We start from the raw sequence: 18841 nt of genomic DNA on the forward strand, positions 1-18841 counted from the left end.
AGTCAGCTTCTTTGGTGGGAAAAATTTAGTGAGAAACTCCGTGACAACCTTTTGCCACGTATTCAGACTCTCCTTCGGTCGGGAATCTAGCCATAGCTTTGCTTTATCCCTCAGAGCAAATGGGAAAAGCATGAGTTTGTACACCTCTGGGTTCACTCCATTTGTCTTCACAGTATCACATATCTGCAAAAAATCAGATATGAACTGATTTGGATCTTCATGAGGAAGTCCATGATACTGGCAGTTTTGCTGCACCAGGGTGACCAGTTGTGGCTTCAACTCAAAGTTGTTTGCAGTTATAGGAGACACCACAATACTTTTTCCATAAAGATCCGCAGTAGGGGCAGAATAAGAGCCAAGCACTCTTCTCTTCTGATCATCCCCATTCGGATTTACCACATTGGCATTAGCATTATTATTTGCCATAGTGAATTCTGTAGCCTTGCAAAATCTTGCTTGTTGTAAACGTCGCCTGAAAGTTCTTTCAGGTTCAGGATCAAAGTCTAAGAGATGTTCTTTGTCTCTATTCCTGCGCATACACAAGCAGAAAATAAGAAAAAATGGGACTCTCTACGTCAGAGTGCAGAGAAGTCCCTGTGAGGTAACCTGTGTAAAATAATAAAATAAAAATGCTAAGTAAATAAATAAAAATTCAAAAATTTTAAAAATAAAAATAAACAGAAAAAATTAAAATAAAAATAAAAATAAATAGAAAACACCAAACTTAATTTCAGAAATTAAGAATAAAAATAATGGTTTAAAATATTTTTATTTTTATTTTTATTTTTATTTTTTATTTTTTTATTTTTTATTTTTTTTATTTTTAGATAAAAATAAAATAAAACTAATAGAATATAAAAAGTAAATATATAAAAAAAATAAACAAAGTAAAACGAAGAAAGAAAAAGAAAAAAAATGAAAATGAAAAGAGAAATAAAATAAAACCAAAAAAATTCGACGTGATTTTTTAAAAAAAATTTTTTAACGGAAGTAAACAAAATTAATAAAACGGGGCAGGAGAGTTTGCTAACGGAAAAACAAGGAAAATTTTAATTTTTTTTTTTTGAAATAATAATAAAATAATATTTAAATAGAATTAAAATTAAAACGCCTAATCTAAACAATCAAACAATTAATAGTTGTTGATCACAATCAATCCCCGGCAACGGCGCCAAAAACTTGATGCGGTATTTTACAACCACACTTACTAACCGGCAAGTGCACCGGGTCGTACCAAGTAATACTTTACGTAAGTAAGGGTCGATCTCACGAGAATTGATGGACTAAGCAACAATAGTGTTTGATAGGCTTAGTTAGACAAACAAAAATTGGTGTTGAGATGCAGTATAAAAGAGATTAAACAATATAAAAAATATTGAAGAAGGGCAAGTAATTAAGTTGGGAATAATATATGGAGAAAGCAGTTAAGGTTTCAGAGTTATCTATTTTCTGGATTGACTTTTTTTTATTAACTGTTTTAATTATGCAAGATTTAATTCATGGAAAACTATTTATGACTAGACCCTAATTCCTTAGACCTTCCTAGTCTCCTCTAAAATTCATCAACTGCCAATTCCTTGGTCAATTAATTCCAATTAGAGTGTGATGATCGAATCCTAGTTTATATGCCACAAGAATCCTAATTATTCAAAGATAAAGGGATTATATGTCACGTATCCCGTTAAATACAAACAATTAGGAATTCAGGATAATATGTTTTCAAGCTATTGTTCAAGTAAAGAGCTTTTCCAAGTTTTACAAGAACTCAAATAGAACATGGGTCATACTTCCGTTCCACCCAAATTCATAAAATAAGGAACGAAAACAATTATTGAAATATAAATCAAAACATGAATTAAAATAGAAAAATAATATTATCAATCCATACAATAGACAGAGCTCCTAACCTTAACAGTGGAGGTTTAGTTGCTCATGGAAAAGAGAAAATAAGGATTCAGGTAAAAATGTACCGAGTTCCAATCTGATGGCATCAGATCCCTTTTTATAACTAATCCTAATAAATTTAAAATCTAATATTTAAAATTAAACTCAAAATAATATCTTTTCCTAATTTAAGATTTGAATTTAAATTCGAATTAATTAACAAGTCTTCAACTGATGGGTGGGGACCACTTTATTTGTCCATTCTACAGCTTCTAATCTGTGATTTCTGGGCTAAGAACTGGGTCAAAACGGCCCAGAAATCGCCCCCAGCATTTTTCTATATTTTCTGCACGAGGCGCATGTGACGCGTCCGTGTCGTCCACGCATTCGCGTCATTTGTGCAGATTCCAGTCCACGCGATCGCGTCAGGCACGCGATCGCGTCATTGTGATTTCCTCCATTCCGCGCGGTCGCGTGAGCCATGCGTCCGCGTCGGTATTCGCTGGTCATCTCCTTGGCTTCTTCTCTTTCTCTGCAGAAACTCCATCAAATTCCGCCAAATGCTACCTAAAATAAATAGTATTGTACAAAACTCAAAATAGCATCTATAGTGGCTAAAATATAATTAATTCTTAATTAAATTCAACAATTTAGATGCAAATCATGGAATATGAGGATCACTCCTCCTCTGATGAGGAAGAGGAAACTAAGGAAGAGCAAGTTGCTTGTTACCTAGAAGCCCTCATGAAGCTGAATGCCAATCTGTTTGGCACAAAGCCATTGAAGGAAGAACCTCTAGTGCTCACCAAGGACCTCAATGCCTTGGCTCAACAGAAACTACCTCAGAAGCTACCGGATCCCAGATGCTTCCTGATTCCCTCCACCATAGGCACCATTACCTTTGATAAGGCTCTGTGTGACCTAGGGTCACGCATAAACATTATGCCACTCTCCATAATGGAGAATTTGGGAATCTTTGAGGTACAAGCTGTAAGAATCTCACTAGAGATGGCAGACAAGTCCATGAAAAAGGCTTATGGACTGGTAGAGGATGTCTTAGTAAAGATTGAAGACCTTTAAATCCCTGCTGATTTCATAATCCTGGATACTGCAGAGGAAGAGGATGAATCCATCATCCTTGGAAGACCCTTCCTAACCACTGCCAATGCCGTCATTGATGTGGCAAAGGGAGAGCTAATTCTACAATTATGGGAGGACTACATCTTGTTCAAGATCCCTAGCCCTAACTCTCCCCTTGACAAAAGAGAAACAGTTGTGCAACACCTAGTGTTCCAACCTTCTTTTTCAGTGCAAAGTTATACAGAGCCCCCAGACACCAACTCTAGGTTTGGTGTTGGACAGTGATGCACCACTATTTTGTGGTACATTTTGTACTTAATTGAGTTGATTTTATCCACTAAACTCACACTTATTCATATAATTTGCATGTTTTATATTTTCCTTCCTAATTCTGTGCTATGATTGAAAACATGCTTCTTTGGCCTTAAATTACTAATTTTAATCCTCTCTTATTACCATTCGATGCCTTGATATGTGTGTTAAGTGATTTCAGGGTTTATAGGGTAGGAATGACTTAGAGGATGGAAAGGAAGCATGCAAAAGTGGAAGGAATACAAGAAATCGAAGGATTGCTAAGCTGTCAAGTCTGACTTCTTCATACTAAATCGATCATAACTTGAGCTACATAGATCCAAATGAGGCGGTTCTAGTTGCGTTGGAAAGCTAACAACCGGGACTTCAAAATGATATGCAATTTACCATAGTTGCCATGCAGTTAGACAACACGCACACGTGAAGCACGCACACACGTGACCTTGCAAAAGTTCATCGATGCGTACGCGTGACAGAGCCACGTGCTGGACGTATCAGAAATCGCTGGGGATGATTTCTGAGTTGTTTTTGGCCCATTTCCAAGCCCAAAAAATACAGATTAGAGGCTGTAAAGTGGGAAAATCAATCATTCATTCTCTTCTCATTCATTCACTTTACACATTAGTTAGATTTTAGATGTAGTTTTTTGCAAGTGTAGGTTTTAGGGTTCTTAGGTTTAATTCTTCCCAATTTCAGATTTCTATCTTAGTTTAATTAGTTTCTCTTCTACTTTTATTTATTTTAGCATTCTAGTCTATTTAATTCCCTTGTTGATTACTTTATGTTGCCAATTTAGTTTATGAATTCTCATGTTAGATTTGATTTTCTATTTAATGCAATTTGAGGTATTTCATATTTATTGCTTTTTCTATTATTTGTTAGTCATTAATGTTTACATTTGGTTGTTTGGATTTAATATTCCTTGCTAGTTTTCTATGTTTTTATGTTATGCCTCCCAAATGTTTGATAAAATGCTTAATTGGATTTTAGTGTAGATTTCTCTCCTCTTGGCTTTGGTTGAGTAATTGGAGACTTTTGAGTTATCAAACTCCTTTGTTGATTGATAATTGAAAGTTGCTAGTCGATTTGGATCCCTCTAAAGCTAGTCTTTCCTTAGGAGTTGATTAGGACTTGAGGAATCAAATTGATTCATCCACTTGACTTTCCTTCATAGTTAGAGGTTAACTAAGTGGGAGCAATGGACAATTGATGTCACAATTGATAAGGATAGCTAGGATAGGACTTCTAATTCTCATACCTTGCCAAGAGCTTTCTTAGCTATTAGTTTACTTTCTTGTCATTTAAATTTCTTGTTCAACCTTTCAAAAATCCAAAAAGATACTTTTCCATAACCAATAATAGATACACCTCCTTGCAATTCCTTGAGAGACAACCCAAGGTTTGAATACTTCGGTTATTATTTTTATTTGGGTTTGTTACTTGTGACAAACAATTAATTTTTGTATGAAAGGATTCTTTGTTGGTTTAGAAACTATACTAGCAATGAGAATTTATTGTGAAATTCTTTACTAGCAAAAATCCGTTCATCAAAATGGCGCCGTTGCCGGGAAAATTGCAAACGTGTGCCTTATTATTTGTTATTGTGAATATTATGAATAATTTTGCTTCTTCGTTTCTTTGTTAGTGTTTCTAGTTTTAGGAGTTTATTTTCATTAATTTTTATTAGTTTTTGTTTTTACTTGCTACTATGAATTCTCACCCCTTTGGCTATGAGTTTGGTTCAAATTATGTAGTAGGGAATGGAAGCTATAATGAGAACATGCATCAAGGTTGGGACAATCAGAGATAGGAGGAGCCACACGGATTTGAACCACCCTCTTGGCAACAACCTCCTCCAACTTACTATGAGCAAGAGCCATTCTAAGGTGCATACCAAGATAATGGATATGGTGGACCCCCTTGTAGTTACCAACAAGCCCCAACATATGCCTATGAATCCCTCCTCAACATAGTTTTGAACCATCATACTCACAAGCCCCTTTCCACCATTCCCTTCCATACCCCAGTCCATATCCACCTAACCAACCCCCATATGAATCATATAAACCATACATAGACCCACCCCAATTCCAACACAATTACCCCCAAGAACCACTACCTCAATATTCACCATCTCCATATCCTTACCAAGAAGAACCACCTTCCCATTATGAGCCTTTTCTCCCAACAAATGAACCCTCTTATCCACCCCAAGCTCCCATAGATGATACCTTTAGGGTGTGTGGTTCAAGGATTAATTTTTATGCCTAGGAATATCATTACTAGGAATATGATTCCTTAGAATAATATTACCAAGTATATAGTATTCCTATGTTTGGTTTGTAAAAATAAAATCTATGGAATATTAATAATATGCCTAGGAATGTTTTAGTTTTTGTTTGGTTCATATTTAATATATTTGGGAATTATCAATACTTTGTCCAAAATACCCTTATAATTTTTAATTAGAATATTAATGATTAAATTTAGTAACTATATATAATAAAATATAAATATAATAAAATAAAATATTTTTAATTAAGTTTTTTAGACTATAATTTTTAAATAAATATAAATATAATAAAATATTATTTTTAATTTATTTTTAAATTTACTAAAATAACCCTAATATCAAATATCTTTAATTAAAATTATTATTGATTCTAATTTTTTTAAAATTTACTAAAATACCCCTAATATCAAATATCTTTAATTAAAATTATTATTGATTCTAATTTTTTTTAAAAATTTACTAAAATATCCCTAATAACAAATATCTTTAGTTAAATTATTATTGACTCTAAATTTTTTTAAATTTACTAAAATACTCCTAATATCAAATATCTTTAATTAAAATTATTATTGATTCTAAATTTTTTTTAATTTACTAAAATATCCCTAAGAACAAATATCTTTAGTTAAATTATTATTGTCTCTAAATTTTTTAAATTTACTTAAATATTCCTAATATTAAATATGTTTAATTAAAATTAATACAAAATACGTATCTAAATTTTCAAAAATTTCATAATTCATAATTCGTCTCCTAATCCATAATTGAACTTATATAAAATAAAGCTCAACGATTCTAACCACATATGTATTAAAAAGCTTTACTATTATCCAAATTAAAGTTACAAAGAAGTCTCAAAAGTTAAAATTTACTAGCAGACGTACAACTCTTGTACAAGAACGCAACCACATCAATAAAATGAAATCAATGTTATAATAGACAACCTTATACATAGAAAAATGAACACAATTATCGTATATGATGTCTTCTCCTCTATTTGGTTCCACATTTCTTGTGCAAGTTGATCCCTTCATCTACCCCAAGCATCGCTCGTCTCAATATGGTGGATCGTCCCCCCATCTACTCCAAGCATATTTTGATCTACTATCTCATCAATAGGATCCACAACCATCACTCTTCTAATGTGATTATGCAAAAGGCAATATGCAGTTATAATTCTTCCTTGAGTTTTAATAGGATAAAATGACCTTCCTCTTAAAATTCTCCATCTTGCTTTCAATACTCCAAATGCCCTTTCAATGACATTTCTAGCTTGTGAGTGTTTCATATTAAAAAGTTCTTGGGCTGTACTAGGTTGATTATGTGGATTAAACTCACTCAAATGATACTTTTGTCCTCTATAAGGTGCCAAAAATCCTTCACAGTTCATGTATCCAGCATCACATAAGTAATAATGACCTAGTGTGACATACACAATTGAACAAAACTAATGAAAGCTCAAATGGTTACTTTGATAACATATTAAAGTCTCAATAAAATACCTTGGGGAACACTAAACCCATTGCGAAATAGTGCATCTCGCAATACCCTAGAATTCGCAGCTGAACCCTCCCAACCCGCCAGTACGTAGATAAATTGCATATCGGGAGCAACCACTCCAAGCACATTGGTTGTTATGTCACCTTTTTTGTTTCGATATCTAGGCTTATCAGCCTCAAGGACATTGACTTTGATATGAGTACCATCTAAGGCTCTTAGGCAATCCTAAAATCCAAAACAAAGATCAATTAACTCAATCCTAAAGAACACCAACCATATGAGATTTAATAACATTAGCAAAATAAATTACCTTAAACCATTTCCATCGTTCATCTATTTTATCCTGGCCAAATGGTTGAGGTTTCTTCAGTAAGAGATTATGACATCTCAAAATAGCAAGCAATACATCATTAAACCGCCTACTAATTGTTTCTTCAGATCTCACAAATTGTCTCTTTATTACTCTAATTTTGACGTCATGTGCTATAATATGTAAAAACATGGCAACCATTTCTTCCACACCCATATTCCTACTTGGTTCTAACCTTCTAACCCTTTTAAGCATGTTACACAATGCATGAAAGGCACATCTATTCATTCTTGTGTTTTCTATACATGCTAGATCACTAAAATAAATAATCCTATCAACACTAACATCTCTTATTACTTGCCTACTATAACTATCATTCCATTTTATTTTCTTTTCTTTTCAATTGCAATATAATCAAAACACAGCAAATCATCAACAACTTAACTATAAGGTCATTCATTAATTTGAAATATAAAATCAAACAGGCAATAACTTTCATCTTCTGTTTGGGATCCATTCTGCAAAAAAATCAAGCAGGGCCAGTTTAGGAATATAAATAACTTTTCTTTTCTTTTCTTTCTGGTAGCAATGTCAATGCAGTGGGAAACAACCAGAAAAGACAAGTTTAGGAATATATATATATATATATATATATAATATAAGAATATGATATATATAAATATTTTTTATTTCAAAGTTTAATTTTGTCCAAATGGATGGTGCACACAAGCTACATAAGAAAACCATGCTCAATTTAAGTGAGTAATAAAGAAGTACCAGCAACTCTTGTAGTAAAATACAAAAAGATAAATATCTTACTTATTACATTGATACAAAAAAGAGAACCCGTTCTTAACTTTCTATGGCCTTAAAAAAAATTTTCCATCTAATGACTTGAGAGAAAGAGCAGAGAGATTATAACTGCATTCATTATAGATAACTGGGTTTACAATCTGTTCTTCAAGCTTCTTGTATTGTTCGTTGTATTATTCTTAGCTAACTTTTGGCACAACGATATGGATAAATGCATTCAAACCATATCATAGGATATAATGGTCCAGATTTACATCCTTTTTTATTTTATTTTTCAGTAGAGCATGACAACAAAATGCTGCCGACTAAGTATATAGATACAAGATTTGCTGATAATTCAGATAAAGGCTATATGATTCTACTTTGATTAGGTAGGATCATTGTATTTTTATAGTAGTGCAATAGATGTTAACATAACTCTATCTTATATATATAAAGGAAAAAAAGGTATATTAATTATTAAAAAAGATTGTATGCTGACTGCTCCAGTGAATCAAAATTAAGGTCTTAATCTGTTTTCAGACAGAGACAAGATCAATATGATACTGAGTAGTATTGTTATGAAGGGATTGGCAATAAGGACATTGTACAAATATGAAGAGGAAAATGCAATGGCAACACTCATGTTGGAATATGTCACACCCCACAGGAAACATATGATTAGTAAAACTAGGTTAGAGTTTTCTTAGTAAAAAGAAGAGAGGCACTGGGTACATGGGAATAGGTCTAAAACAGTATCTGCAACCCTCTTTCTCACCAAAAGTTACTGCTTACTAAAATAAAAAACACAGGATACATGAGACAAAGCACTAACTTAGTAAGTGCAAACTCTCTATTCACCAAAAGTTACTACTTACTACTACCTGATAATTATATTTCTTCTTTTAGCTATGCTGCAACTTGGACAAATAACAAATATTATGTAAGATTCAAAGAAAGAAACATTAACAAATTCAAATCCACTAGTTTCTCACTTGTATATCTTTAGCTTCCTTGGCTTTCTCACTAGTGTGCTCAATGAGGTTTGGATGTCTAAGAGTAGATGATAGTATATGTAGCAGATCTGTTCAGCAAAAGAGAGGAAATAAATTGAACCTATCAATGAACTAGTAGCAAATTCAAATAGCAAGGGTAGATTTTGATTTTCAACTTTTCACCAGTTAATACATAGTTTAAAAGATGAAAAGTAACAGTTAAGAAGTCAAGCAAGTAAACATACGCTTACCTAAGCTCTGGATTTTTCCGCAGCATACTCTTGATAAGCCCTCAACTTGAAGAAGAAATATACATTGTCATTGTAAGTGAAATTCTATATCATCATTTAATTTTAATGAAAGGTAATATCCAATAAATTGAATGCTGCAGACATGCTTTATACAAATTAGAGAACTTCAATTCTAATCCAAAACAGCTTGAAGTTTGATTGTAGGATATCAGCAAAAGAGAATCAAAAGCATCATAGTTAAATAGAACACAAGTAAAAGAATGCAAAAGCATAATAGTTAAATTGAGTTGATTAAATTCAAGTTCAGCTAACAAAATTGTAATGAAACAAAATTATCTTTTTTTAGCTTTCAGTGACATAATTGCAAATATCTGGCAGAGTAAAAGAATTGCAAGCAATTTTAGTTCTTGAAAAACAATGAAAAACAGTAAACACATGACTAGGTTATGTACTCCAAAACTCAATCACCAATTCACCATCTAACCTTCATTTTCTCTCCTTAAATTTCAAACACCACAAAATCAAAAGCACTCACTGTGGAAAACAACTTTTCAACTTGTGACCTTATGCAAACTTAATAACGATGTTAACTACCTCAGATAAGTGTCATCATCAAATCATCAGAAATTTGGTGTCAAAAACATCATAATCATCAACTTACATACCTTATTCGGAGGGTAGCCCCTGTTTCCAGTATCAATAGCAAACAATTTGCTCTTATTTAGTATCTCCTACAACCAACAGAAGAAAGTGAGAGAGGGCAAGAGAGAGAGAGAGATCGAAAGTGAAAGAAAGACAGAGGGAGAGAGAGAACCGTATGCGAAGCACTGGAGAAACGGTGGCAAAGCTTCCTCGTCGACGGCGAACTCGACGCCAAGCAAGAGAGTGACAGAGGAGAGAGACCAAACGCGAGCACGCGACGCGGAGGATCCGACTAAAGGCGCGGCAGCGACGACGGCAAGCATACAGTGGCGGTGAACCGACGTGAACTGCGATGATGGAACACGAATGCAAACGAAGGATTGAAGTGAATTTCCTTCTAGAATAAGGTGAGGGGTGGTCGTGCAAACTCAAATCGGCGGCGAGACGGTGCTGACGCCGGTGGAACCTCCATGAATTTGGGGAAGAAGCTCGGCTAGGTTTTAGTTTCGATGGGATTGGGGCTCTGCTAGGGTTTGGGTTTCTGATCAAATGAGGAGTAAAAATATGAAAAGAAGGGTTGGAGTGAAATTGACAAGGGTTATTTTGGTCTTTTCACTTTATTATACACATTCCATTCCCATTGGAATGAAAGATAACCAGGGGGGAGATGGAAATGAAATGGGTTGGATTTTAATTCCAAGGAATAAAACATACCCAGGAATAATTTTTTATATCTTGAACCAAACATGGGAATAAAATATTCCTATCTCAAAATTCCTGGGAATATACTTGTATTCCCTCCAACCACACACACCCTTAGTGTTATTCGTCAAGGGCAACAGGAGCTTTAAACCACACTCATCTCTACTTTCACCGATCTCACTTCTACTCTCCAAGCTCTTATCTTTCGTATGGATCCATCCTTTACCCCCAATAATCAGCCCTCAAACTCTGGTGTACTTACTTTTCACCCATATCTATCAATCTAAGAGCCACATGATCCCAATTATGCTATTGACATGGAACAAGAGAGAAGGGATCGTCTTAGGGACGTAATGGATCGGGTTCATGCATACATACTTCAAGAGAAACAAGAGGAGGCCCAAAAAGTGGGGGTAGGAGAGACCCTTGAAGATGAAGAAGTAGTTGAAGAATCAGGGGGAATTGAAGAAAGTTGTCAAGAGGTGGAAGTTATCAAGGAGGAGTTAGATTTTGTACTAGAGCAAGTGGAGAAAACCGAAATTATCGAAGAAGAGGAAGTGGTTGAGGACTTAGTAGATGCGAAACCTCTATGGGAAACTCAAGTCATAGAGCCTCCTTCCAAGACGTTTGAATTTGATGTTGAGGAGGGTGTACAACCTCCAAGGCATATCATGGTTGAAGATTTTGAGGAGGTTAATCATGAGATGGGTTCAATAATTAATGAGTTTTTACCTACAATTGAACCCTCTCCCATTGAACTAGAGGAATAAGTTAATGTTGCAGAAGCTTGTCAAGTGGTGGAGATCATCAAAGAGAAGCCCAAGAGAGTGAAGTATACATTGGCAAGGCTGCCACTGGAGATACCTCCCCCCAAGCCATTACCATCCAACACAACATTCAAATGGGTAAAATTCTTATCCTTAAACTGTACCTTCCCACTTGAATATGGTCTGCTTGAAACGGATGGACAACTTAGAGCTATCTGCGGTTTTAAGAGTTAAAGGGAGATGGTTAGCGGTTGGCAATAGCATCCTAGGTTCGTTACGGTTGGAAGCTCAAGGCCTAATTGCAAGGGTTGGTATATTTCTCAATTGATTAGGTCTAGCAGGATGTTTGGGTGCTTAAATGAGAATTTCAAGGCTAAACCACTCGGATGGAATCATGATGATCAACTTAAAGACGGGTGTAGAAATAATATTTGGGATCCGGGCATACAAGAGGATCAACTTTGGGAGCTCAAAGCTTGTGGAGAACTTCATCAAGGCTTGGCGAAGTTATTTGGAGATGTTGAAGTTTATTGGAAGTCCAAGCATTGGTGGAAGTTTCAAGATGAGTTCAAGCACAAGCCACCATGACAAGGAGTTCACTAAATATACAACTTAAGGATAATAACTAAAAGTGCTAGGTGGGAGACAACCTACCATGGTATGATCCTCCTTTTTATTAGTTTTAATTTATTTCTGTCAGTCTTAATTTCCGATTCTGCATATTTACTTTTATTTTGCAAAAAAAAAATAGAGAAAACGCATTCGAAGCGCAAGCGTCTAGGACGCGCACGCTTCATATGTGAATGCGAAAAACATTAACTTTGAACAGAGAGTTATGCGGGCGTGGAGCAGGAAGCGTGCTCTGCGCACAAGCAAGCCCACGCGTACACGTACATCACGCCTGCGCGTCACTTGCAACCTTGGCAATCCACGCGTACGCGTCACGCACGCGCACGCGTGAATATGGCAATCGGCATAAATAGCGTGCTGAACAGAGAGTTGTGATAGTCTGGGGCTGGCACTGTGCTAGAGGCACAAAAAAATTACTCACGCGTACGCGTCCCTGACGCGTGCGCATCCTTTCGCTCTCAGACCACCCACACGTACGCGTGCTAGACGCTTACGCGTCGCCTTAACTTTGGCGCAACCCACGCGTACGCGTGGGGTACGCGTGCACGTCGCATGGCCGTTTCAGTTTTCACGAGCATGAGTGAAGCACGCGCGCGTCGCGCCCTGTTTTTCATTTCTTACTCCTTTCTTCTATCCTTTCTCCTTCTTTCTTCATCCTTTCTTACTTTCTTCATCTACATTTCTTTAAATTCTCATCCATATTCTCTTTCAATTTTTTTTACTTATTGCATTTGCATACTTTTCTTCCTTGCATTTTAATTTTGTTCATGTTTTTATTTTCTTTTCTAAGTCTATTATTTTTTTATTGGTGTTAAATGTCCTTATTCAACTGTCGCATCTTTTCTTGCATTACTCTAGTGCTTCATAACTTGTTTTATTCTGATTCGGTAATATTATTTAAGTCAATGCTAATCTTTTATAATACTTGTATTCCTTTTGCATTGACATAAATTTATATTGTCTTTTATTACCTACTATCTCTTCCCCATTATTGCAATTTTTGCACTATTGATATGCCATTTGCTTCTACTGTTTTCTCACTTGCATGTTGTAACTACCATGTACTTGAAATCCTCATTATTTGGCATTAACCCAACCATATTTTAATTATTTTCTATCTTTGTTTCTGGGTTACTCTTCTTCCCTTTTCTCTTCTTTCAGGATGGCCATCAAGAAGGGAAACGGAAAACTTTTACATGGGGCGATAGACAAGTCCATCTGCCCAATCTTTAGAGAAAAGCATCAGTTGTAGCAACCCGTCCACCTGTACATCTCAGCATGCACCGAGGACGGTGCAATCTTTAAGTGTGGGGAGGTCGATACCGACTTTCGTGGGCTAGTTATTTTCTTCTCAACACCAATGTTTAATCCTCTTTGTTAATTAGTTGTCACATTTTCATGTTCGATTGCATGATTGCTTGATTTTGTGCATGTTCTTCTACCACTACTTGGTTGGAGTGATAAGTTCCTTTTCAAGACCTTTTTTTTATAGCATTTCACAAATTTAAATTAAAACTTTTTTGTTAAACTTGTTTGAAGATTGTAATTTGGAACATGATTTATAGCTAAGAACACACAACCTGTGAGATTTTGAGCTTAATTATATGGTTACATTATTTAACCATGATTTTTTATTCTTGTGTGTTTTCTTCTCTATGATTGCAATCTATAGTTTGTTCCATTCTATATGTCCATTGTCTAGTGTATTTGCATGCATACATATGATTGAGGCCATCAATTGTTATTAGCTCACTTATCCCAAATAGCCTACCATCCCATTTACCTTTGTTTGCCACTTTGAGCCTTCTTAGCCCCTATTTGTTCTTTATTTTACCACATCACTAGCCTTAAGCAGAAAAATAATTAATTATGCCATTTGAATCTTTGGTTAGCTTAAGATAGAGAGTGTGTGTCAACTAAGTGTGGGGAAATATGGAAACTTGGGTTGATGAGAATGTGTTGTGTTTTTACTGACAAATATTAGAAATTTGGGTGCCTACCCATGTGTAATCAGAAAAACCATATGCAATGATATATTATGTTTTTATTTGTGATAAATTTAAAAAAGAGAAAAAAAAAAGAGAAAAGAAAAGAAATAAATGAATAGGGGATAAAATCACCCCAATGCTATGTTCAATAAAAAGATCAATGCACATGTGATGGAATTAAAAATTGATGCATGAGTATGTGAAATATACAAAAGTGAGATTTTGGGTAGCTAGGCATGAATTTAGAATTATATAGAGTATGTGTATGTGTTAGGTGAGAATTTAGGTTAGTCAAAGATTCAAAGTATAACTCACTTGGCCATTGATAAACCACTATTTTATGGTTTATCTTATACTCAATTGAGTGGTTTTTTATTAACTCTTTACCCACTTATTCATACTATTTGCATGGTTTTATATTTCCTTCCTAATTATGTGTTTTGATTGAAAACATGCTTCTTTGATCTTATATTTGCTTATTATTAATCCTCTCTTATTATCATTAGATGCCTTGATATGTATGTTAAGTGTTTTCAGATATTATAAGGCAGGAATGGCTCAGAGGATAAAAAGGGAGCATGCAAAAGTGGAAGGAATACAAGAAGTTAGAGAAATTGCTAAGCTGTCCAGCCTGACCTCTTCGCACTCAAATGGCTATAACTTTAGCTACAGAGGTCCAAATGACGCAGTTCCAGTTGCGTTGGAAAGCTAACGTCTGGGGCTTCGATTTGATATATAATATGTTATAGTTTTCTGATGCTAGGCGATGCAACCGCGTGATCTATGCGGCCGCGTCGCAGTGACGGAAATCCAGCGTGGCAAAATTCGAAACCAGCGAATTCTGGACTGTTTCTGACCCAGTTTGCGGCCCAGAAAATACAGATTAGAGGCTATAAAGTGGGGGACTACATCTATTCACAAAAGAGGCTCTCACATTCACAATTTTTAGGAGTAGATGTAGTTTTTAGAGAGAGAGGTTCTCTCCTCTCTCTTAGGATTAGGATTTAGGATTTCTCTTAGTTTTAGGAGTGACTCTCAATCCCAGGTTTAACATTCTTTTACTTTATATTTATCTCTTACGTTCAGATACTTTAATGCTTATATTAGTTATGTTGCCTATTTTGGCTTATGCTACATTCATGTTATGATTTTCTTAATTAATATTATTTGAGGTATTTTCAGATTTAAGATTGCTTTGCTTATATTGATGCTTTTAATTTAATTTAGATATTTTTCTCCTTTTTGGCTTTGGTTAAGTGATTGGTAGTACTTGAGTTATCAAACTCAGCAAGTGATTGAAATTGGCAGATTTTGCTTTAGCTAGGATTGCTCTAACACTAGTCTCTCCACAGGAGTTGACTAGGACTTGAGAATCAAGCTAATCAGTCCACTTAACCTTCTTTTGTTTAATAAAGGCTGACCAAGTGGGAATAAAATCCAATTCTCTTCACACTTGATAAGGATAACTAGGATAGGAATTCCAATTCTTATACTTTGCCAAGAGATTTTATTATTATTATTTTATTTTACTTGTCATATAACATATTCCCACCTTACTTCCAAAACCCCCAATTTACAATCTTCATAACCAATAATAAGAACATACTTCCCTGCAATTCCTTGAGAAGACGACCCGAGGTTTAAATACTCGGTTATCAATTTTAAAAGAGGTTTGTTACTTGTGACAACCAAAACGTTTGTATGAAAGGACTTTTGAAGGTTTAGAAACTATACTTGCAACGAGGATTTATCCGCAAATTTCTAGACCACGCAAAAGTTCTCTCATCAAAATGGCGCCGTTGCCGGGGAATTGCAAACGTGTGCCTTATTATTGGTTATTGTAAATATTTGCTTTTTGCTTGTTTATTTGTTTTTATTTTTATTTTTATTTTTGCTTTTCCATAAATTAAGAGGTTATTTATTTTTATTTAGTTATTAAAAAAAATTTTCAAAAATTTGTTCTTAGTGTTCATCTTGATCTTCAAGTTGTTCTTCACGTTCATCTTGACCTTCAAGCTGTTCTTAGTTGTTTTCTTCGTTTTGATCTAAAAATTTGAAATTTGGTGTCATTTTATTGTTTTAAAATATTTTTAATTAATTTTTTCGAAAAAAAAATTTCAGATTTTTATTTTTAAAATTTTTATCTTATCTTATCTTATTTCAAAAATCAAATTTCAAAATTCATATTTAAAAATTTTCAAAATTTAAATTAAAAAATTTTCAAATTTCAAATTTCAAAATTCAAAAATTCAAATATCAAAAATTTAAAATTCAAATTTCAAAATTCAAATTCCAAAATTTCAAATTTCAAATTTCAAAATTTAATTTTCAAATTCAAAATTTAAATAACCTTTTAATTTAAATTTGTTTTTATTTTCATTTTTAATTTTTATTTTGCTACTATGAACTCTCACCCCTTTAGCTATGAGTCTGGTTACAATTATGTTGCAGGAAGAAGAAATTACAATGAGAACAGGCATCAAGGTTGGAACAATCAAAGATGGGAGGAGCCACAAGGATTTGATCAACCCTCATGGCAACAACCACCTCCAATGGACTATCAACAACCACCACCATATGCCTATGAACCCTTTCCTCAACATAACTTTGAACTACCACACTCACAAGCCAACTACCACCATTCACCTCCATATAACCCCAATCCTCAACCACCATACCAACCACCTTATGAGCCATATGAACCATATATAGAACCACCCCAATTCCAACCCAATTACTCCCAATCACCACCACTTTTCTTTGTATCATGTCCAAGTCCAGCAACCCGAGAAGCAGAGGTTCGCCTAACGGAAACAGTAAATAAATTTCAAACAACCATTCGACAACTGGAGCAAGTATTAATTCAATGGGCTTCTAAACGCTCAAATATACAAGGGTCAACCACAGCCCCATGTGGACAATTTCATGAAGGGCGTAGCATGAAGGAGATACTAGAGGCCCCAGTGGACAAGACAGAGAATGAATTCGTACTAGAACAAGTAGAACAAGCTGTCATTGTTCAAGAAGAAGAAGAAGTGGTTGAAGACTTAGGAGATGCAGAACCTCCATGGGAAAGTCCAGTCATAGAACCCTCTTCCAAGACGTTTGAAATTGATGCTAAGGAGGGTGTACAACCTCCAAGGCATATCACAGTTAAAGACTTGGAAGAGGTTGTTCAAGAGATGGAGATTCAAGAAGAAGAAGCACAACCTCCCATGCCTTGGAAAGCAATGAAGAGAAGATTGAATTGGAAGAAAGCTACCAAGAGGAAGAGGTTGAAATTGAAGAAGCTTGCAAAGAGGTGGTAATTATCAGAAAAGAGCACAAGGGAGTGGAGCTTGCAATTTCATTAAAAATGCCTCCCCTAAGTTGCCATCATCCTTCACAACATTCAAGTGGGTAAAATTCATATCCCTTAGCTTTCTAATTCCACTTGAATATGGGCTACTGGAGACGGATGGTCAACTTAGAGCTCTTTGTGACATTAAGAGTAAGAGAAAGATGGCCAGTGGTAAGAATTGTCCTGCAAGGTTCATTATGGTTGGAAGCTTTAAGTTTAAACGCAAAGGTTGGTGTAGAGCTCAATTGAATGGGTCTAGGAAGCTGTTTGGTAGCTGCAGTGAGAATTCAAATTACTTATTACCCGGCTGGAAAAATACAGATCCCGACAAAAATGGGTGTAAAAGCAAGGTTTGGGATCCTGGAATCTGTTCTAACATCCAACACCCCGGGAGCCTAAGAATCTTTTTGAATCTGCTCAAGGGTTTTACATGGCTAGTTTGGGACCCCAGAGGTTACTGGAATCACAAACACTGGTGAAGATTCCTGGATGAGTTCAAGCATAAGCCACCATAACAGGAAGCTCATCAAATGTCCAACTTAAGGACTTTAACTAAAAGTGCTAGGTGGGAGACAACCCACCATGGTATGATCGTTCATTTTGCAATTTTAATTTTATTTAGTTTTGTTTGTTTTTGAGATTTATTTTATTTTATTGAACCTGGAGTTTTGCATCACATTCATATTAACACTGCATTCTGCATATTTTTTTTCAGATTATCAAAAAAAAAAAAGTGCCACGCGACGCGACCGCATCAGCGACGCGTCTGCGTCGCAAGGAGAGAAGAGAAAATAAAAACGAACAGAGAGTCACGCTGGAGCGAGGCTGGAGGCGTGCCAGTGGCACAATTCATCCCACACGACCGCGTCGCTGACGCGTCCGCGTCGCAGGGGAATAATGGCCTCCCACGCGACCGCGTGCCCCACGCGGTCGCGTGACCTGGATTTCGACGTCAAAGGGTGCACGGCCGAAAGTTGAGCTAGAGTTGGGTTGGACTCGTGCTGGAAGCCTAAGCCTCACGATGCGAACGCGTGCCCCATGCGTCCGCGTCGTTTTTTTTTAAAAGACGGCCATTCACGCGATCGCATGCCCCACGCGATCGCGTCACCCAGATTTTTGGCAAAAAGAGTTTCAAACAGAGAGTTGCGCGACCGCGAGGCTGCACTCGCGCCAATCGCACAAAACAGGCCACGCGATCGCATGACCCATGCGTTCGCGTCATCTGACCTTGTCACGCACCGCGCGACCGCGTCACTCACGCGTCCGCGTCACAAGCGGCGCACAGAATATCCAGATCAGCCAATTTTTCTTATCTTTTCTTTTCTAATCCTTATTTTTCTTATCTTTTCTTATTT

At 35.6% G+C, this 18841-nt stretch overlaps 1 protein-coding gene across 1 annotated transcript; it reads right to left on the reverse strand.

The window, feature by feature from the left end:
- Positions 1-6599: 6599 nt before the first annotated feature.
- Positions 6600-7595, reverse strand: LOC140181364 (protein ALP1-like). Its single transcript, XM_072224909.1, has 3 exons — positions 7380-7595; positions 7072-7294; positions 6600-6988 (listed from the first exon to the last, which is right to left on the reverse strand). Exons 1-3 carry the CDS (start codon positions 7593-7595, stop codon positions 6600-6602), a joined length of 828 nt encoding a protein of 275 aa, XP_072081010.1.
- Positions 7596-18841: the final 11246 nt, after the last annotated feature.

Source organism: Arachis hypogaea, chromosome 18 (assembly GCF_003086295.3).
Source record: "Arachis hypogaea cultivar Tifrunner chromosome 18, arahy.Tifrunner.gnm2.J5K5, whole genome shotgun sequence".
Taxonomy (NCBI): Eukaryota; Viridiplantae; Streptophyta; class Magnoliopsida; order Fabales; family Fabaceae; genus Arachis; species Arachis hypogaea.